The following is a 23,109-nucleotide window of genomic DNA, read 5'->3' on the forward strand; positions in this document are numbered from 1 at the left end:
TGCCTCAGCCTCCCAAGTAGCTGGGACTACAGGCACCTGCCACAGCGCTGGCCATTTTTTGGTTGCAGCCATCATTGTTGTTTGGCGGGCCCGGGCTGGGGATTCGAACCTGCCACCTTAGATGTATATGACTGGCACCTTAGCCGATTGAGCCACAGGCGCCGAGCCGACTGTCACATTTTCATTGTCAGCCCCAACTCAACTTTCTAACTCAACTCATGTTTCCAACTGCTTATCAGCCATCTCTACCTGGATATGTAATAAGTATCTCAAATTCAACGTGTACAAAACTCAATTTCTCATCTTTCTAAACCTTCTTCACCCCCAAATTTCCCTATCTTGATTGACAGCAAGTCTACTCCTCAGGTTTTTCATGGCAAAGAATTCCTCGAACCCTCTGATACATACACCTTACAACCAACCTATCAGGATATCCTGTTGTGCTCCCCTCAGAGGATGTCCAGAATCTGACCACTGCTCATCAGCTACACCACTTCCATCCTGGTGCAGGATCATCACCATCATCCCTTACCTGAATTACTATAATACTTCCTAATTGGTCTCCTTGAGTCCACCCTTGTCTCTCTTCAATTTATTCTCAAAACAGCCAAGTCGTCCTTTCAAAATGAAAACCAGATCTGCTCAAAATCCAGCCATAATTTCTCAGTTCACTCAGAGTAAAAGACAAAGAAGCCAAGTTCCCCTTGTCTCTCGCCCCTCACCTATCACCCAACCCCATCTTCTTCCTTGCTGTTCTTCAAACACACCAGGTGCACTCCCCTCCTAGGGGGAGGTTTCCTCTGAGGCAGTGGTTCTCAATCAGGAGCAATTTTGTCTCCCTTAGGACATTTGGCAATGCCTGGAGACTTTTTGATTGTCATGCCTCAGGCACAGGGGTGCCAACTACTGGTGGTAGAGGGCAAGGATACTGCTAAACAGCGTAGGGCATAGAACAGCTCCCACAACAAAATCCCAAAGGGTCTATAGCACCAAGTTCAATAAACCCTGGTCTAAGGATGACAGCATGCCTGACTCATACCTCCTCCATGTCTTTGTTCAAATGTCTCCTTCTCAATGAGGCCTACCCCCACCTCAATTTGCAACCCTTTTTACCTCCTGCTTATCCACATTCCCTTGGTCTGCTCTACTTTTTCCTAAATCACTTTCTGACTTTCAATATAATTTACTATCACTCATGGTTTATGACTTCCTTCCCCTGTTATAATATAAGTTCCATGAGAGCAAAGGTGTCTGTTTTGTTTTCTGATGCAGCCCAGGTGCCAGGCTCATAGTAGATTTTAGATATATTTACTACATTAATAAGTAAGTTTATATGAACCCTGAAGCATATACTGAAATACCACAATCTACCAGAGTAAGTATAAGACAAATAGCAACCACATATTACATGCTTGACATATTCCAGATATTAAGAGTTTTACATACATTATTATCTCATTTAATCTTCCCCATGTCCTTGTAATATAGAAGCTACTTTTATTCCTAGTTTTCAGATGAGGAAACTGAGGCTTAGGAGTATTAAAAACAACTTTCTCAAGACACAGAGATGGTTGCATAACTGAAATGTTAGTTCTCTGACAGCTACCAGCTATGAAAAGGTCTCATTTTATTTTACAAGCAGATTTGCATATAGTACTCTCCAGGCCACATTCCAGCTAAAGATACTCAAGAGTACTTAAAAGAAATGGTAACAAAGATCTTAACTCTGTCCTCCACACTCTCTACAGTACATTAAGAAAAACAAAGATCTTCTCCTCTACACCAATATGGAACATTTTCTGAAAAGCATACTCGCTGCAGAACAACAGATGCCGAGAAAACCAAGAGATCAATTTAAGAGTGAAGAAAAGGTGAGATGCTTTTATGATCAACAGCATTAAGATTCTACTTTGCTATATACCTTGAAATTTATTATTGTGTGCTTGGAGCAATATTTATAATTGAACATGTCAGAACAAGGACTGGGAATGAATGGCAGTATAAGTAACTTGCATCAGTTACTTTAAGAGCTTTCCCCAGTACCAGTGGAAGGTGGAGCTTAGATCTCAGAAAGGAACCAAGAGATCATAGAGTTTATCCCTCTCCCTTCAGAAGGATGTTATTATTAATTCTAGAGGGGTATCAAGGCTCAGACTTGTCCCCATTCACCCAAAGGACAAGGACAACAGTAGCTAGAACGTGGGTCACTGCCTTCTCAATTCAGGCTTTCTTCCACTACACCACAGTCCACAATCCATAATCCATTTTACAAAAGGTTGTTTTTAAACACAAGCATTTAAAAACCAAGGATTGTGGTTCCAAACTACAAACACTAGTATTTTATAAATTCAGTGGGTAATACAGTAGAACCTCCATAGTTGATCACCTTCCTACATCGACCACCTCAAGTTGACCTACTTTTCATAGACCGGACACACCCCACATTTACATATCAGTACAGTAGGCAGAGTTCCTCCATGGGCTGACAGTTTCTTACAGTCCCTTGGGTGGTCAACTTACTGAGGGTCTACTGTATTAGCAAATCCATCCCTGGCCCCCAATCCACCCCCCCTTTTTTTAAATTATCACCAATGTGTTTGATGAAAACTTTTAAGACTTTTAAAAAATATAACAGCTTTAAAAGTAAATAAATCACAAACTTACACCTCAGTGAATTCCTTTCAGTGTAAATATTGCTATATAACCAGCTCCAACTCAAGAAATAGAGCTTTACCAGCTTCCCAGGAGTGCCTATGCCTCCTTCAGAATGTAACCACTACCCTAACATCAAATATAAATTGTTTTGCTTATTTATAAACTTGATAGAAATAGAATTATAAGAGGAGTTACTTTTATTGCTTATTTCACTCAACTTTGATTCATTCCTACTGTTTTGTATAGTTGTAGCTTATAGCAAACAGAATCAACACTATTGATTGTGTTGATTGTGTGTATTAATAATACACAACACTATTCCATTGTGTGTGTATTACTATTTATTCATGTTATGTTAATGCATATGTAGGAGTTTTCTGGGCTATCACAGTCCTGTATACCTTCTGGTGACTATGTGACTATATTTAGCTGGGTTTATATGATACTTATGACAAGAAGTCCTAGATCTTAGGGCATAGACTTGTTGAGCTTTAGTAGATACTACTTACTAACTCACTACAGTTCTGAACTAAGTATTGCCACCAGCAGTGCATACAGGTTTGAGTTGCTTTCCAACTCTATCAGAACCTAGGATTTTATTTCCTTATTCATCCTTCTGTGTATAGCATTTCTTTGTAGTTTTAAATTACATTTCCCTGATGACTAATAAAATTGAGTGTCTTTCATATATTTATACTTCATTTGAACATTATCTCTTGTAAATTGCCTATGCAGGTCTTTTGCCCATTTTCCACTGGATTGCCTATATATTGTTTTTTTATGGATTTGTAGGAATCCTTTATTCTGCAACTACTTTTTCCCTTGCCCCATTTTATGAACTGTTTTTATTAAAAACTAATGTTTATCTTTTTTCTGCTTTATTTTTGGATCTAGAAGATGAAGGGGGTTGGGCATGATGAATGAAGAGGCTTGACACGCAGTCTATGCTGGGCGACTGAGGAGCTCAGGGAGGAGTCCTTTCTAGCAAACCTTGGGTCAGTATTTATTATCATAAAACAGGAAGAAGTAGATAAAAGCTGCTTGTCAGGCATCAGCACTGATTAGGGAGGACACAGAGAAAGAAGGTCAGATGTCTCCACCTTTGTTTTTGCAAAACCACAAATCTTGAGCTGGACCTTTGCCTCCAGCATCAAGAAACCTTTGGCATCTACAGAATCTTTACAATAACCATTGGGCCTGCTATTGCCACACCTCACACATACATTCTTTCTTGGAGGCCGGTTTCCTGATCTCCTGCACATAAACAACTCATGTGCCATTTTTGTGACTCTTTAGGTCTCTCAAGCACAAAGTGAGCCTATGCTCAGGGTCAGGGAACAATATTCCCTACAAGAAAGAATATGATGATCTCAGTTTACTCTACAAGATTAAAAGGTGTTAAACATCATCAATACAACACCTGATGAAGATGACAATTACTCTGTAATACATAAACACGTATTATAGTTTGGGTGTGTATATGACATAACAGGAGCTAATACAGGTATTTGTCACAGACAATGAGGACTCTGCTGATATTTTCACTGTGACCAAAAGGTCATTGGACCACATAGCCTATTAAAACATTCATTAAAGATGTTGACTGAATCTCTCTCTAAGAAATGTAATTTTGTGTATATCATTATTTAATCAAGCTAAGGTTGTCTGTTACTAAATCACAAAGTAAATGAACATGTTTGTACAATATTTGGTGATTTAAAATGAGAGTATTTAAAATACAGGCCAGGTAACACACATCAAATTCACTTTGCAGGCCCTGGTTGGACTATCCTCAAAGAGATAAGAAGTCATTTAAAACTAAAGTTTTGAAATGCCAACAGGAAACACACCACCACTACCAGTACCACAAGAACTTAATGTAAGCAAAAAAAAAAAAAAATTCAAATACAGGCTCAGCGCATGTAGCTCAGTGGCTAGGGCACCAGCCACATACACTGGAGCTGGTGGGTTTGAATCCAGCCCAGCCCTGCCAAACAACAATGACAACTACAATAACAACAACAACAAAAATAACCAGGTATTATGGCGGGCGCCTATGGTCCCAGCTGCTTGGGAGGCTGAAGCAAGAGAATTGCTTAAGTCCAAGAGTTTGAGGTTGCTGTGAGCTGTGACAACTCTGCACTCTACCCAAGGTGACGTAGTGAGACTCTGTCTCAAAAAAAAAAAAAAAAAAATTCAAATACAAACTCCATATCAAAAATCTGCTCTCAGATTACAAATCCTTTACCAGGAATTCAGACTGCTTCTCACACAGATAATTCTCTTTATTGTGTCCCAGGATGTGTAGCAGAAGGTAAAAAATATGTCAAAGGGTGCCAAAAATATATATACACATTTTTAAAAAAGAAAAAACTGTATTAAAATTATAATACTCAATATATACTAATAACAAAAGATGTATACGTGTCACATTTGAATTCTGTAATTACAAGAGGTGCTCAAAGTGGTTACCATCAGCGTCCAGACCCTTCTGATTATGGTGAACTACTCTTGAGTGACATTGACCAAACCATCCACTCATATTGCTGCACATGCCATTTTGATTTCTTCCTGAAGTACCATCAGGGTAGCTGGTTTGCTGTGCTACACCACATACTTTAAGGTCTTCCACAGGTAGAAGTCAGGGTCTTAAGGGTCTTAAGTCAGGAGACACTCAGCCACATCTCTTTGTCCTACCCATGGTCTGACAAATTCTCATGGAGGTAAGCTCTCATGTCTCAGAGCATGTAATATTCTTGTGATAAAAACAACTTACTATTTTGCTGTTTTGAGAATGTGTCATATGCTTGTTCTGCTAACTCCTACCTCACCTGCACACTTCAGTGAATTTCTGTAGCAAGCATGTAAACTGCTCCAACACCAGAGCAGAAGGAGAACTTGCAGCTGTAAGAAGCCTCCCTGATCTTTCCCTTGTACACAATACACACAGTACCATGCATCTCGGACTTACCATAAATGCATGCAATTGTTAGGCGTGTTGGAGTTTCTGTTGCATACTCACAGCTCCATTGTCCTTATACTTCCATGACATTCTTAAATTTCAGATACCACTTGAAAATAGTCTTGCACTCCTTGAACAACCAGCATGCTTACAATTTTCTTTGACTATCCTGCCTGCCATTTGGCGACACTAGCATTCATTTGATTAACACCATCTTTTGAGTGAATGTCAAAATGTTGCTACTGTAATTCATCTTCGAAAGGTAATACATAGATAACATGTCTTGAAATGTGTATTCGTGTTTATGGCACCCCTGTTCTACACACACAATTGTTAGTGAGTTTCCCAAGGAAGGTAGACAAATAAAAAATTAAAACTTTAATTTAAACATTTGGGTGGTAATAAATGCTAACTAATTTAGGAATTCGGTGTCCATCTAGTATAACATTTTTAGCTCTGCATGTTTCTTGTCACCAAGAGACTTCCTTACATGGCTGAGGATTTAGTTCTAATTCCAACCAGTCAAAATACTAATGGTATATTAATTTAGAGAAAATAAAAACATGGAGATAAGATGACAAGAAGATTTATAGTTAAGTTTAACAAGAAGTTTTAAATCAAACCATAAGGAACATCTGCTCAGAATCAACTCCCTTCATTTAATCCTTCATTTCTCCCACCTTACAGTGACATTGTATTCTGGTTTCCCCACTGTTAGAAGTTGGTTACTTAGTTATCTTAATTTGGTTTAAATAGTTTGATTGAATAGATTATTCATCAAGTAGTAACAGATCTGATAGCCTTGAAGTATATGAATAGCTACCATTTCCATTAAAATTGCCTAATGCTTTCATAGCACAAATATCAATAAAATGGGAAAACGATAGTTGCCGGTAAGAGTGGGCTACAAGGGAGCTGTCCTCTCATCTCTTCCATGAACTGGGAATTCTTAAAGCACCCCAAACCAATGAATAATAGCTTTACAAGATTAAAGACTCTCTAGTACTTTGAGAAGGTAAGTATTAGTTTGATTTGATTAATACTGGGCATGTGTCCTTTCAAAGAACTTTATTTAGCTACTCACATAAATTATGAAGTGTATTTCCCAGAAAGCAGAGTGAAGATTAATTAGGCCAGACATGCAAGACCATTTAGGATAGTTAAGCCAAGAGTCCAGGGCCTCTGGGAGAGGTGTCAAAGAAAGAGTAGTAGAGAAATTAAAGACCTTTTTTCTATATTCCTCATTCTTGGCTGAACAAAGCACCTACCAGAATGTGATCCTATTAATTTCCTGGCTGACTTCTTGGGCTCCCCATCCAATTTCCATTAATATGCTGACAGCTGTGGGCTTTTAGTAAGCACATGCTTCTTAATGGAAATGCCACAGATTACAAGACAGAGATCACCTTCTCTTTCCTGCTACATTATATATATTTATTGCTGGATCAAATCAATAGCAAATTTCCTTTTAAATATTTAGGTTCTAGTTATCTTTAAGGAATTAGCTTTGTGTGTGCACACACATACGTACAGCCCAGTGCCCAGAAAAAGGATCAGAAAGCCTCAATAAATGTAGCAGCCATATATGTTTTTACCAACTAAAATGTTTCTAAAAACATATTTGTCTTAGGAATTACTTATTATTTCAAAAGTGGCACATAGGCTTGGCGCCTGTGGCTCAAGTGGCTAAGGCGCCAGCCACATACACTCAACGTGGCGGGTTTGAATCCAGCCCAGGCCTGCCAAACAACAATGATGGCTGCAACCAAAAAATACCCAGGTGTTGTGGTGGGCGCCTGTGGTCCCAGCTGCTTGGGAGGCAGAGGCAGGAGACTCGCTTGAACCCAGGAGTTGGAGGTTGCTGTGGGCTGTGATGCCACAGCACTTACTACCCAGGGGGACAGCTTGAGGCTCTGTCACACACACACACACACACACACACACACAAAAGTGGCACATAGCCTTCCACCTTCCAGGAAGATAGAGTGAATATACTTTTCCCTATTCCTCCCTTAAGTATAAGTATCTTTGTATAAAAAAAGATAAGACTCTGAAGGGCATAGAGAAAAAGGCAGACTGGCTCAGAATTCAAGAGGGAATATGAAGATAAATGCCGTAGATTTTCCCCCTCATATATTCCAGTTTTGGAAATGAAAAAGCCAGCAACACATAAACCTCAATGAGCACAGATTTTAAAGGACTGTTCTTTAGCCAAAGGACCTGAAATGGGACAGCCTAGCAAGACAGAAAACTTTGACAATAAGCCCCTTACTCCAAAAAACAGCATTAAAAGTAAAAGTTAAATGGGAAGTCTAGAGTTCTGTCCTTGACAGACTGGAACAAGGCACCCCTATCTCTTGTTGGGTTGATGTTAGAAAAAACTGAGCATAGAGCTAGGAATTTTCATCTTTTCATCCCCTCAGTGCAAGAAGAAACCCTCTTCCCATACATTGGTGTCAGTGGAGACCACATGGGCATCTAGGTGTCCACCCACACATGGCGCTAAAGATCCCTCCCCACCCTCCTGGTTTGGAATTAAAGGAGGCCAAGTGAAGAGTTGACACTTTTGCCATTGTCCAATAATAATGAGGTCACCCTGGTTACAGTGTTAGTAGAGACCACACAGAGAGCTAGAACTGTAAACCTCCCCCCCCCCAGCACTAATAAGAGACTTTTCCTTAGGTATTGATAGAGGCCAAGAGAGGAACCTAAATTTTCACCCCCACCAGGCAGTAACAAGGTAGCCTCCCTTCTCTCCCCACTAGACTTGAGTCAAAAGAAACCAGCTAAAACACAGTTTAAATAAGATCTCAAGTCTCATACTATCACAAATGTCCTGATTTCTGTCAAAAATGACATATCATACCAGCATCCAGAAAGATATCAAACTAAGTGGAAAAAAAAAAGTCAACAAAAAGATGATGGACTAGAAACATCTCCTTACCAGTCACTCATAATGAGACAGAGAAGAGAAGACTCAGCCAGCCCCGGCTAGGGGAACCTACCTAGGAACATCACTCCAGGGGCACAGTGAAGCATAAGCTTGGCTACTAACAGGGTGCCACCAGTGTGGGAAGGCCACATGAGAGGAACAGTTTGCAGAGTCCTAGCGCATGACTGGCTCTGGCACATGGACTGAGCTCAGGCAGCCATCCTTGCAATGAGCTGAATGACCCCCACATCTGTGAGAAGGGCACTTTGTTGCCAGGAGACACTGTCTGACATGCCTCCTAAGAAATCTGGTGAGAGTTTCAGGACCCCAATCCCATGGGAACTAAATGCTGAAGAATGAACCAGGCCCAGATTGAGAGCAAATAAATCAGGAAGATAGGACCCCAGTCCCCTCTGCAACTAGAGAGTGGATTTTGGCCCCCATTTTATACAACAAATCCAGAGTGTGTTCTCCATCACCTAACACCACAGCACCACCTGGTGTCCAGGCAATACACACACACACACACACACACACACACACACATTTTTTTCCTCATGTTCTCAGTATTTTTCCTTGGCCTTTTTTTTTTTTAATTGTTGTTGTTATTGTTTGTTTTGTTTGGTTTGGTTGTATTTTTATTTTTTCATTTTTATTTTCTTCAACAGCAAGGACTCCTCCAATTTAGTTATGGTTTTTCAGCCTGTATTATTCTTTATTTCTTTTTTTATTTATCTCCTTTTGTGTCTATTTTGGTAGAGATTTTTCTAATTTTCCACACAAATTTTTCATGCAACAATGAAAATATTCCTTTTTGTCTTCATCTTAAATAACTGTATTTTTAATTTTCTTTATCTATTCTTTTTTTTCTTTTCTTTTCTCCAAGGACTGGGGGGGTCATGGCATAGATCTGGCTGGGGGTCTGGCTCAAGGAGGCCATGAGCTCATGGTCTAGGGCAATGGTTCTCAACCTTCCTAATGCCACAACCCTTTAATATAGTTCCTCATGTTGTGGTGACCCCCAGCCATAAAATTATTTTCATTGCTACTTCATAATGGTTATGAATTGTAAATATTTAATATGCGGGATGTATTTAGGTGACCCCTGTGAAAGGGTTGTTTGACCCCCAAAGGGGTCACAACCCAAGAACCACTTGTCTTGGGTGTCCTTCCACTGTGACATATTGTTGATTCTTTTCTATATTTGGCAGAGCTGAGGTCGTGCTTTTGCCTAGTCTAGCAAGGAGCTCCTGACCTTGAGGGACCCACCTAGCCCAGCCTCCCAAAGTTCTAGAATTGTGGGTGTGGGTCAAAGTACCCTGCTGAACACCACCATTTCTCCTGTTGCTTGCTTTCTCTTTCTGTCCTTCTCCCCTTTGCTTAAATTATTTCCTTTAACTCCCCTTCTTGTTTTTTTCTTTATCTTTTTCTTTCTCCCTTCTCATTCTTGGTCCTTCTCTTCATTTTGGCCTTATATGAAAAGACCACTTCAATACCTAAGCTCAGAGACAAAGTAATTTTAAATGAAGGACGTAGTGAGAGGAAAAAGAAGAGGAAGGAAGTGAACAAGAAGAAAACACACAGGAGGAGGAACCAACAGGAAAATTCTGGTAACATGAAAAACCAGAATAGAGCAAACCCTCCCTAAGGGATCATGAGGTAGCTACCACAGATGACTCCAACTATAAAAGAATTGATGGAAATGACAAAAATGGAATTTAAATATGGATTGCAAAAATAATAAAGTGAATTGATGAGAATTGATAATCAAAAGGAAATCCAAAATCAGAATCAAAAAATGGATGAAAGATATAAAAAATATAAAAGGATGTGGCAGAGCTTAAGGAGTCAAGGAATTTAAGGAGTCAATCGGGGAATTTAAAGATGCAGTAAAAGGTACCAATAACAGATTAGACCATGGAGAACAAAGAATCTCAGAGCTAGAGAATAAAGCTCTTGAGCTAACTCAGCCAATTAAGTAGGCAGGAAAAAAGTGAGAGAAAGCAGAATATTTACTCAGAGAATTATAGGACTTCATGAAGCATTCAAATGTACAAATTATAGGGATCACTGAAGGGGGAAAAAAATGTTCCAAAGGAATGCATGTCCTAATGGAGGATACCATGAATGAAAATTTCCCAAGTATCACTAAAGATTCCAAAAGACTTTAATATGCCTCTGACAAAACTAGACAGATCTTATTAAAAACACACACACACAAAGATATAAGGGACTTAAATGTGACCTAGAACAAATGGGCTTAATAGACAGATACAGAACTCACCATCCCAAAGCTAAGGAATATATGTTCATCTCATCAGCCCATGGAACATACTCCAAAATAGATCATATCCTAGGACACAAATCAAACCTCAACAAAGTTAAAACAGAATTGAAGTTATACCTTGTATCTTCTCAGACCACAAAGCAATAAAGGTGAAACTCAACTGCAACAAAAATTTTTTCTTTTTTTTAACTTTATTCAAATTAATACAATTTTTAGGTTACATTGTTCTTACTTCCAAGGTAAGCTTCCATTTGTAGAGAGCCCCTTACCCAGGGGGTGTGTTATATACCCTCATAATGTGTACATTAGGTGAGATCTCACCTCAAACCCTCCCTCTTTCTGCCATATGTCTTTCTCCATCCCCTCTCCCACTTCCTTCTACCCCTGAACTGGACTATATTCATGTTTTATTGTTCTTATGAACATGTAATCATTTATATATTGATTTCATATTAGTATGAAATACAATGGATATTTGTTTTTCCATTCTTGCAATACTTTACAAAGAAGAATGTATTTCAACTCCATCCAGGTAAATGTAAAAGATGTAAAGTCTCCATCTTTTTAATGGCTGAATAATATTCCATGGTATACATATACCACAGTTTGCTTATCCATTCATGGGTTGATGGGCACTTAGGTTGCTTCAACAACTTGGCAATTATGAATTGAGCCACAATGAACATTCTAGGGCAAATGTCTTCATGGTAAAATGGTTTATGTTCTTTGGGTAGATACCTACTAATTGGATTCCAGGGTCAAATGGCAAGTCTACATTTAGATCTTTGAGGATTCTCCATACTTCCCTCTATAACAGCTGTATTAGTTTGCAGTCCTACCAGCAGTATAGAAGTGTTCCCTTCTCTCCACATCTAAACCAGCATCTGGTGTTTTGGTACTTCATGATGTGAGCTAATCTTGCTGGAGTTAGGTGATATCTTAGAGTGGTTTTGATTTGCATTTTAATGATAATTAAAGATAAGTATTTTTTCATGTGTTTTTTGGCCATTCATCTGTCATCCTCAGAGAAGTTTCCATACAAATCTCTTGCCCATTTACAGAGAGGATTATTTGCACTTTTCTTATTGAGTTCTTGTAGATTCTAGTTACAAGGCCTTTGTCAGATTCATAACATGGAAAAATATTCTCCTATTCTGAGGGCCATTTGCTCTGTTTATGGTACTCTTAGCTGTGCAAAACTTTTTAGCTTGATCAAATCCTAGTTATTTATTTTTGGTGTTGTTGCAATTTCTGAGGGAGGGTGTGATGGATCTTCCTCATAAAGTTTTTTTCCCAGGCCAATATTTTCTAGTGTTTTCCCCTTGCTATCTTCTAGAGTTTTTTCTCATATCTTAAATTTAAATCTTTTATCCAACAAGAATTCATTTTTGTCAATGGTGAGAGGTGTCACATTTGTCAATGTGAGAGGCCCAGTTTCAGTCTTCTGCATGTGGATGACTGGTTCTCCCAGCACCATTTGTTAAATAAGGATTCTTTTTCCCCACTGCATGTTTTTGTTAGGCTTATCAAAGATTAAATGACGATATGTGGCTTGGTTCATCTCTAAAGTCTCTATCCTATTCCATAGATCTATGTCTCTATTTTTGTGCCAGTACCATGCTGTTTTGATCACTGTAGCTTTGTAATGTAACCTTAAGTCTGGCAATGTGATGCTTCCAGACTTTTTTTTATTTCTAAGAACTGTATTTGTTATTCAGGGTATTTTCTGGTTCCATATAAATCGAAGTACTATTTGTTCAAGACCTTTAAAGTATGACATTGATGCTTTGATGGAGATTGCATTAAATCTATAGATTGCTTTGGGTAGTATGGAAATTTTCAAGATGTTGATTCTTCCCCACCATGAGTATGGTATGTTCTTCCATTTGCTGACATATTCTGCTATTTTTTTCAAGATCTGTAAAGTATGACATTGGTGTTTCCCAATACAAATTTTCATCCCCTCACAAAGGCAAGGAAATTAAACGACATTATGCTGAATGAAGAGACAAAGGAGGAAATTATTAAATTCCTCAAACATAACAATAATGAAACTACAAGTTACCAAAACCTATGGGATACTGAAAAAGCAGTCCTAAACGGGAAATTTATCACATTAGATGCCTACATCTAAAAAACAGAAAGAGACCACATCAGCAACCTAATGAATCATCTTATAGAACAAGGAAGAACAATCCAATCCCAAACCTAGCAGAAGAAAAGAAATAACCAAAATTAAATCAGAAACAAATGAAATTTAAAACAAAAGAATCATTCAGAAAAGTAATAAAAAGATAGTTCTTCAAAAAAATAAATAAAAATGATAAACTTTTGGCCAGATTAACTAGAAACAAAAGTAAAATCTCTAATAACCTCAATCAGAAACAAAAAAGGGGAAATAACAGATAACACAGAGATTATCTCTGACTACAAGAAACTCAATGCCCAGAAATTTGACAATGCAGAGAAAATGGACCAATATGTGGAATTCCACCATCTCCCCAGACTGAACTAGAAAGTAATAGATCTCCTAAACAGATCAATATCAAGCACTGAGACTGAAGAAACAATAAAAGCTTCCAACAATAACAACAACAACAACAAAAAGCCCTGGACCAGGTGGCTTCACATCAGAATTCTTTCCAACCTTCAAAGATGAGCTTGTACCTATACTGCAGAACATATTCCAAAACATTGGAAGGTACCTTCCCCAACAAGTTCTATGAAGCAAACATCACCCTGATTCAAAAACTAGGAAAGGACCCAACTAAAAAGGAGAACTATGCCATAAACATGGATGTACAGGACTCTTAACAAAAACCCCAAGAGCAAATCTCATTTTTTCCCCAAGATTTCATGTGGCACCAGTTCAGCTGCCCTACCCCCAACATCTAACACCCTTATACTATATAAAAGTAGATTAAATATCTAAGCCCAGCAGGGAATAAAAATTGATTTTATAAGGAGAGGGGAAAACCCCAGGGACTCAACCACAAAACTCTTAGAAGTAGTCAGGGAATACAGCAGCATCTCAGACTACAAAATCAATACTCACAAATCAGTAGCATTCATATATACCAACAATAGTCAAGTTGAAAAAAGTCATGGACTCTATTCCCTTTACAGTAGTGCCGAAGAAAATGAAATATCTGGGAGTATACCTAACAAAGGATGTGAAAGATCTCTATAAAGAAAACTATGAAACTCTGAGAAAAGAAATAGCCAAAGATGTCAACAAAAGGAAAAACATACCATGCTCATGGCTGAGAAGAATCAATATTGTTAAAACAGCCATACTACCCAAAGCAATCTACAGATTTAATGCAATCCCCATTAAAGCACCTCTGTCATACTTTAAAGATCTGGAAAAACTAGTACTTCATTTTATATGGAATCAGGAAAAACCTCAAATAGCCAAGACATTACTCAGAAATAAAAACAAATCAGGTGGAATCACACTACCAGACTTCAGACTATACTATAAATCTATAGTGATCAAAACAGCATGGTATTGGCACAAAAATAGAGAGGTAGATGTATGGACTAGAATTGAGAACCACGAGATGAACCCAGGCACTTATCATTTGATCTTCGATAAGCCTATCAAAAACCTAAATTAGGGGAAAGACTCCCTTACTTAACAAATAGTGCTGGGAGAATTGGCTGGCAACTTGTTGAAGACTGAAACTAGACCCACACCTTTCACCTCTAACAAAAATTGATTCTCATTGGATAAAAGACTTAAACCTAAGACATGAAACCATAAAGATTCTTGGAAAGAGTGTGCAGAAGAAACACTTGAAGAAATTGGTCTGGGAGAAAACTTTATGAGGAGGACCCCCAGGGTAATTGAAGCAATACCAAAAATACTTTACTAGGATCTGATCAAACTAAACAGCTTCTGCACTGCCAAGAACACAGTAAGTAAAGCAAGCAGACTGCCCTCAGAATGGGACAGGATATTTGCAGGTTACGTTTCTGACAAAGGTCTGATAACCAGAATCCACAGAGAACTCAAACTTATTAACTAGAAAAGAACAAGTGATCCCATTTCATTATGGGCAAGAGACCTGAACGAAAGCTTCTCCGAAGAAGAGAGGGACATGGTATACAAACACATGAAAAAATGCTCATCTTCTTTAATCATCAGAGAAATGCAAATCAAAACCACTTTGAGATACCATCTAACTCCAGTAAGAGTAGCCCACATAATAAAATCCCTAAACTACAGATGTTGGTGTGGATGTGGAAAAAAGAGAACACTTCTACACTGCTGGTGGGAATGCAAGCTAGTACGTTCCTTTTGGAAGGAAGTTTGGAGAACACTCAGGGATCTAAAAATTGATCTGCCATTGGATCCTGCAATTTCTCTACTAGGAGTATATCCAAAAGACCAAAAATCACTTTGCATAAAAGATATTTGCACCAGATTATTCATTGCAGCTCAATTCATAATAGCCAAATCATGGAAGAAGCCCAAGTGCCCATGGACCCATGAATGGATTACTAAATTGTGGTATACATATACCACATGCAGCCTTTTAAAAAGATGGAGATTTTACCTCTTTTATGTTTACATGCAGGGACCTGGAACATATTCTCCTAAGTATCTCAAGAATGGAGGAAAAAGTATCCAATGTACTCAGTACTTCTATGAAACCAACTTATATTTACTCACACTTTCTTATAAAAGATAGAACACAACTAAAGCTACGGATGAAGGAGAGAAATGGAGTGGGAAGGGAGGGGAGGGAGGAGGTTTGGTAGAGGGAGGGTAAAAGGCAGGACCACACCTATGGAGCATATGGCAAAGGTACAAGTCAAATCCGTCAAGTGTAGAACATAAATGTCTTAACACAATAATCATGTAAATGAGGCGAAAGCTATGTTGATTGGTTCAATGTAAGCACATCAAATTGTATAAAAAAATCAACACATTATACCCCACATATGCATAAATGTATTCATGATCTATGTGTATATGACTTAATTAAAAAAGAGAGAGAGAGAGGTGTTGTCCACGATATAGTAGAGCAAGTAGAAATTTTAGATAGAGCTATCCACATCCACATTGAACAGAAACAGCAGCAAAAAACCCCAGCATGATAACTAAACACTACAACAAAAAAGTTCAATGCAAATCACCAGAGCACAAAAGATTTCCTATGATGCCTTGTACTCAAAAAAACGTAAGAATATTGGTTCAAACATTCAGAAACAGATGATTAACATGAAACTAGATGACAAGGTAAACTATGGAGAAAGCCCCTGATTGGGATCCAAAATATCATTATGGAATGAACAAGGAAGAAACAAGAAACAAACCAGTTAGGATTATGAAATTGACAGGAAAAAAGCTTAAGACAATCATCGTTTATAGAAAAAGAAGAAAGAAGATTAAAGCAAGTAGATAAACAACGGATAAGAACAAATAGAAAGGGCAGCACCTGTGGCTCAGTGGGTAGAGGGCCGGCCCCATATACCGAGGATGACGGGTTTGATTCCGGCCCCGGCCAAACTGTAACAAAAAATAGCCGGGTGTTGTGGCAGGCACCTGTGGTCCCAGCTACCTGGGAAGCTTAGGCAAGAGAATCACCTAAGCCCAGGAGTTGGAGGTTGCTGTGAGCTATGACACCACAGCACTCTAGCGAGGGTGACAAAATAAGAGTCTGTCTCAAGAAAAAAAGAAAAGAACAGATAGAAAAAAAGACCCAGCATAAACACAACTGGCAGCACTGAACTGAAGAAAACGTCTAAAGGCAATATTGCTAAATATTACATTAAATCTGCAGCTCAGAAAAGCACGCAGTTTCAAAAAAAAAATTCTAGAAAATGATTTACCAAAACATACTTCAAGTATAGTGAATGTGTTTTTCAGCCCAATAGACAAAGGAAGTTACCTAAAGAAGTAAATGCACAGGTTTGCATAAGTGGCAGAGAGGTAGGGAAATCAATCTGGTCTCAGATTTTTCTAGACCAACATATGATGCTAGAATTGTATGATATCTTTAAAGTTGCAAGGAAGGCTTGGTGCCTGTGGCTCAAGTGGCTAAGGCGCCAGCCACATACACCTAAGGTGGAGGGTTCAAATCCAGCCCGGGCCCACCAAAACAACAATGACGGCTGCAACCAAAAAATAGCCAGGCGTTGTGGCGGGTGCCTGTGGTCCCAGCTACTTGGAAGGCAGAGGCAGGAGACTCGCTTGAGCCCAGGAGTTGGAGGTTGCTGTGAGCTGTAATGCCATGGCACTCTACCCAGGCGGATAGCTTGAGGCTCTGTCTCAAAAAATATAAAATAAAAAAATAAAGTTGCAAGGAAAAGAAGGCATGGCCTAATACTGTCCTTCAAGTATAAAAGACCTGAGATAATATCAATGACAATTTCCACAGAATATAGCACCTGAGAGCCATTTGTGAAAGATTTTTAACAATAAAATCTAGCCACCCAAAGATGAACCATATTTTAAATGGAGAGATGACCACCGACTCCATTTCAATATAGAACTATAACAAACCACAGGAATATTTGTCTTGGGACAGAACATAAATGTTAAATGTTGCCATTAAAAATGACACGGGGCCCGGTGCCATGGATTACACCTGCAGTCCCAGCACTTGTGGGAGGCCAAGCGGGGAGGTTCACTTGAGCCAGGAGTTCAACACTAAAGACACAGGACAAGGAGAAACAATTAAGAATGTATATAATTTCTACCACTGGCATAGCAACAAGTAGTCAATCAATAGTATATAGAATTGGGGAAAAGAGTTGTAGAGGCTGTTCTAGCTTCCTGATGATTTCCTTTTCTTCTTTAGATCTAGAGAAAACTTAATACTTCTGATACTAAAACATCCCTCAGCTTTTCTAATTCAGTTTCACTTTAGGAGTTTTTTTGTTTTGCTAAGATAATGAAAATTATATTCAAATATTTAACAAGTAGTTCCTGTAGTGTGGTTTTTGTTTTTTATCAAATCGCCTGTCTTACACATGTATTTACATAGGATGGCTGCCACAATGGACATCATTTCATGTTAAAAATGGTCATTTCTAGCTGGGTAATAGGGATTTTTATTATCTTGCTGGTGTGTTTTACTGCTTAGCTTGAATTCTTTATGATGACTACATATCATTTTTGTAAACCAAGTCAATAATTAATCTTTTTTAAAAGTCTTTGGAATAAACCAAATGTTTAAAAAGACATATATAGAAGGAAATTTCTCAGTAAATAAGTAATTTTCAAAACAAGTTCTTCCTGGACTTGGGAAATGGAACAGTTGTAGCAGGTAATAAAGTGAAAGCCAGAATACTATATGTCAGGATCACTCTTTTTTTTTTTTTTTTGGTGACAGAGTCTTACTATGTCGCCCTCAGTAGAGTGCCATGGCATCACAGCTCACAGCAACCTCCAACTCTTGGGCTTAAGCGATTCTCTTGCCTCAGCCTCCCGAGTAGCTGGGACTACAGGTGCCCGCCACAATGCCCAGCTATTTTTTGGTTGTAGTTGTCATTGTTTGGCAGGCCAGGACTGGGTTCGAACCCACCAGCTCCGGTGTATGTGGCTGGCGCCATGCCCACTCTTCTACTTTAAAAAACAAAGTAAATGAAACAAACTTTTAAAATTTTTCTTACAACAAGCTGGACTAGGAAGGTCTTAAAAACACAGTACGTTTATTTAAACTGTTACTTTTCACAGCACTGAATCTTATCACAGGTCAATATCTTCATTCTACTACTTTACTGGGTACATTCATCAGCAGTACATAAAACTTCATATAAAATCAAGTAAGAATTAAAGGTATAGCTAAGAACAGAGTCATGATCTGTGTGAGAGGATTCATCATTATGTACCCTAGTTCCTAATGTGGTCATTTTTTTCTGTTTCATGGGCCTCTCAACCTGAGACGCCTTTTCATTTTAGAGAGAATAAAGCCGCTCCTCGAGCTCTCCCACTGAACGCCCGGACTCTGCATCATCGGTTGGCGTTGACCCAGTGGTACCTGTCCACCCGGCCCACAGCAGTCCTGTGACACTTAGGCTGCTTGTGCACAGCTTGAAAAGTACTTCCCAGGAGGCCCACACGGCCATCTGCCACATTCTTTTTGCGGGAAATTTGGAACCAAGATTGAAAGGGATGTTTCAAGTTTTCAACCTGGAAAAAATAAAAAATAAAGTAGGAAGATTTCTAATAAGCTAAAAACTAACTTAGGAACCATAACTCAGAAGTTCAGTCTTTCAAAAAACACAAGGAGTACAAATGGATAGAAATGGAAGTAGATAACCACCTTTGGGAAATTCACTAGCACTTGGTGGAGGATTAGGGGTAAAAACACAAGTCACTGCATACACATGCCGTACCTTTTAACAAAATTAATTCTTTAAGCCAACTAAAAATTTTAAGAATGCATTTATTCAAATTTGTGTATAATATTTTGGGGTCCTTCTCCCTTCCATCCTCATCCACACTCCTACTAGCCCAATCCAAAGCTGAGGCCGACACTTAGAAATGTCCATGTCAAGCATCCCAGCTGACTGATAACAGGTGTTTAATGGACCACACGAAAGACCTTGCCGTAAAAGATGGAGCTGATTATAGATCTGGTTTACAGATGGAAGGCAACCTTTCTAAGTACAGCAATAGAATTAAGAGCAAATACAATAAGTTTTCATTTAACCTGGTCAATAGTATCTTGAAAACTAACTTTAAGTGAAATGGAGGACAACAGGTCCTCAAATGACCCTGTTTCATTATAATATTGAGAAAAAACGCTTTCATTATACATTTTTATTTGAAATTGCTGTTTCCAAGTCTTCCAATACAGTAAGTCTTCAGTGAATAGAAATTGCTGTTTCTATTCATGACACTGAAGACTTACTGTATTTCTCTATATAGTTTTGAACTGTTATACATATAGAACTATATACAAGCCAGACACACATAGTTTATAAAACTAGAGCAATAGTTCTCAACCTTCCTAATGCCACGGCCCTTTAATACAGTTCCTGTGGGTTGCAACCCACAGGTTAAGAACTGCTGAATTAGACAGAAAATATTTACCAGTATTACAACAAAGGATTTAAAATAGTGACCTGAGGGGAGACTAAAATTATACATTAGGATGTTAAGTAATGAATGAGTGAAGAAGAGGAAAATCTGTAAGACAGTGAGTGCTAAAACATTTGGACACCTCATGATTGAAGCATCTAACTTCAATAATACTATTTTAGATATGTATCACTTTTATTAAATTCTGGCTTTTAAGTGAAAATAGCCAGAATGGTAAAGTGGGCACTTTTACATACAGCTAATGAGACTACAGAAAAATATAACTTTCTATATGTATTCTGGGCATATATTTAAAACCAGTGAAACATCCACACTCAATAATCCAATAGTCATTCCATGTCTGAGAATCAAATCTCAAGAAATAACTTAAAATTCAGACATCCCTGTGCAAGTTGTCAGCTTTGTAAAAATGACAATGAGGGAACAATCTAGAATGTCTGCCGATAATAAAACTACAAAGGAAGCAAATGAATATTCAAATGCTAAGAATTTAATTGCTTTAACCTCTAATATATAAGTGATTAAGAAAACATACAAACACATATACAAAATAATAACAGATTCTCCCCACTTCAGTGTTATTCTAACTATGTGTTACAAATCAATTTAGGTGCTGAAATCAATTAAATTTAATTGGAAGTGTTGGTAGCACCACTCCTAGTAAGGAAAAGTATTATTCTGTGAAACTTCTTATATAAATATGCACATCTTTCAAGAGTTGTCGTTTTAAAAAGGTTTTTTAAAACTGCTGTAAAGGCAGGATTGACCTTTGAACTTTCCTAAATATTCCCAGTTTTCTACAAATGCCATATTATTTTTGATTGACCAAAAGAAAAGTCCACTAATCATAATATTTAATTGTCAATAAATCTAAGTGGAAAGAACCTTGTGTGTGTTCAAATACTGTACTGTATTAAAAAAAAACAAACAACAGGACCACAGAAGATTGTCTAGATCCTAAGAACTCAGCCAACTATAAGGAAAACACAGGGTGTGGGTCGGTATGAGATAGACAAAGCTTTGCCAGAATTCTGAGATTGTGGGGTTGTTTTCCTTTATGGTTTTGTTCCTTCCATGTTTTGTGTGTGTGTGTGTGTGTGTGTGTGTGTGTTTTAACAGTGAGCAAATTCTTTTTAAATTAGAGAGCAGTGTAGGGAAGAGCTGGAACACACCTGATAAATGCTCTTCGGATTGCTGACTTTAGGAATGATGCGAAGTTCCTTGCTACAACTTTCTTCATCAGAGGACGTGGCAGAGGAGTAGTCTACTGAGGCTCTATTAACAGCGTGACTGATTTGCCGATACAGTTCCCATTCCTCGCATCTGCCTCTAAAAGAAGCAATTGTAAATGGATGGTTCTTCTCACCATACCTAAGTATGAAAAGAAATGGAGGTATCTGTTAAAGATTCGACTTCATCCAAGTTTTCTCTCTCATCTTTTCTGGAGACACTACACTAACTTGCAAAACATTATTTTAAAAGAGACAGGCCTAAAACAAAATTGGAGGACATTATGACCTTCAGCTACTACACTGTTAAGATGAGCGAGAAAGAGCCATTTCGGTTAATAGCTCAGAAAAAATGATTAGTTTCTTTTGGTTCAACTAGTGGTCTGAATCACCCCGTGGTTGGTATCTCCCCTCCCTTGCTGATACTGCCTATAATGCTTACTTAAAGCTACAAGTCTACCGTTTGCAATGGGGGCACTGGTTAAAGGCACATTTCAAATATTCTGCAAAGTCTTTGGCTCCACACCTAATGAAAGTCTGTTATCTAACAGAAGTTTGCATCTAAAATCTCAACCAAGAGTATCCTTGCTGTTAACCAAGGCTTTGGGGCATCATCATCTTTCCCGAAGGTGGACAGAGCTGACTAAGGAACCTGAGACTCCCAGGGGCCAGGGAGCACCCCCACCCTGAGATTACTCACCTACAGCACACTTCAAAGGGATCTATCCATATAGTCATCTCCTTTGGAAGGCCCAGTTGAGAAAAATCCACATTACTCTCAGCACAAGCCTTTTCTAGAATGGGATCTTTATTCTGATAGTTGTTTATCCTGATACACCTTTAAAAAAAAAAAAAAAAAAAAGGAAAAAGAAAAGGAGATGAAGCCGCGACACCAGGACTCAGCTGGAGAATCACACTGGGAGAATCATACTGCTCTGACAGGCACAGTCCCCACGCCACCCCTACGTGCCCCTAATCTGCCTCCATCCACTCCTACAAGCAAGAGTAAGACACAATCAACTCTCGATACAGTGACTCAGAATGTGGGTTGCATCCTTAAGTCATATAATTAGCTCATCTTTCACAGCAGACACAGGTTAGAAACTATTTAGTCCACCCCACATAAAGGGAGTTTGCTCTATTGCTCTCAGCTACACTGTCTTCTACGACATCTCATTTCAAGTCCACGTTCAAACAAATGAATAAAAAACTTCCTAGGGGATGCTTACTGCTTGCTTGCCTCCCTTCCCCATACCACTCCCTAACTCTCACCGGAAGCCTTGCCCCTTAGAAGGGCAATCAGAGTGCCAGTGACTTCTGTATGTTTCAAACAATATTGTCATCAGCTTTTCTGCAAAGTCTTCTATTTGCTGTTTATTCAGTTTATCATGTTTTTTCACCAATCTTGTGACAAAGAAAACTGCCGTTGCAATTTCATCTCTCATGATGCAAGAAAAATCTATAAGGAGACCTATGAGGAAACCATTGAAGAGAAGCAAGAATAAATTAAGTAGAAATTAGGGTTTAACTTATTATCAATATGTATATGATTGCTACTGGGAAATTTTATATACCTTAAACTTAAGGCAATTTTCTAGAAAGAAATCCTTAGTTTACTGTTTGTAAACACAACACGATCAATAAGACAGCCATGAACACCAATTCCTCAATTAGCTCATTTTTAAAGGGGTTCCACCAAAAACAATATTTTGAAAACTTTAAAACACGTAAGAAAAAAAATGAAACATCATCATGCAACTTAAGTCAAAAAACATCCTGACGTGGGACAGCAAATTACACCAAGCACCACTTTTTAAATCATTATTTACAAAGAGCAAAACATGTCCAAAGTAATCCTAAACAGTGGCTCACAAGTGGCACACTTGAAGATTAATCGAGTATATATTATACTTACCAACAAAAGCTGTTTATCCCCCACAAAAAGTGGACCAGAGTTAGAAGACCAACTTTATGCTTCCAACT

General features: G+C 38.4%; 1 protein-coding gene across 2 annotated transcripts in view; it reads right to left on the reverse strand.

Annotated features, from left to right (window-relative positions):
• The window catches only part of BTG4 (BTG anti-proliferation factor 4), a 27,053-nt gene extending 4,464 nt beyond the window's left edge, over positions 1-22,589 (reverse strand). Inside the window, exons 1-4 of one of the 2 annotated variants that reach the window (XM_003794723.1) lie at positions 22,399-22,589; positions 21,827-21,964; positions 21,070-21,268; positions 18,831-18,982 (exon numbers count right to left, since the gene is read on the reverse strand). In XM_003794723.1, the coding sequence (XP_003794771.1) occupies positions 18,831-18,982; positions 21,070-21,268; positions 21,827-21,964; positions 22,399-22,571 (662 nt within the window). In that variant the 5' untranslated portion in view covers positions 22,572-22,589. Of the gene's footprint in view, positions 1-18,802; positions 18,983-21,069; positions 21,269-21,826; positions 21,965-22,398 lie in introns of those variants that run through there. The other variant, XM_023516074.1, reaches the window with a different exon arrangement.
• Positions 22,590-23,109: the final 520 nt, after the last annotated feature.

This window comes from Otolemur garnettii, unplaced genomic scaffold (assembly GCF_000181295.1).
Source record: "Otolemur garnettii isolate 467f Iridium unplaced genomic scaffold, OtoGar3 scaffold00086, whole genome shotgun sequence".
Classification (NCBI taxonomy): domain Eukaryota; kingdom Metazoa; phylum Chordata; class Mammalia; order Primates; family Galagidae; genus Otolemur; species Otolemur garnettii.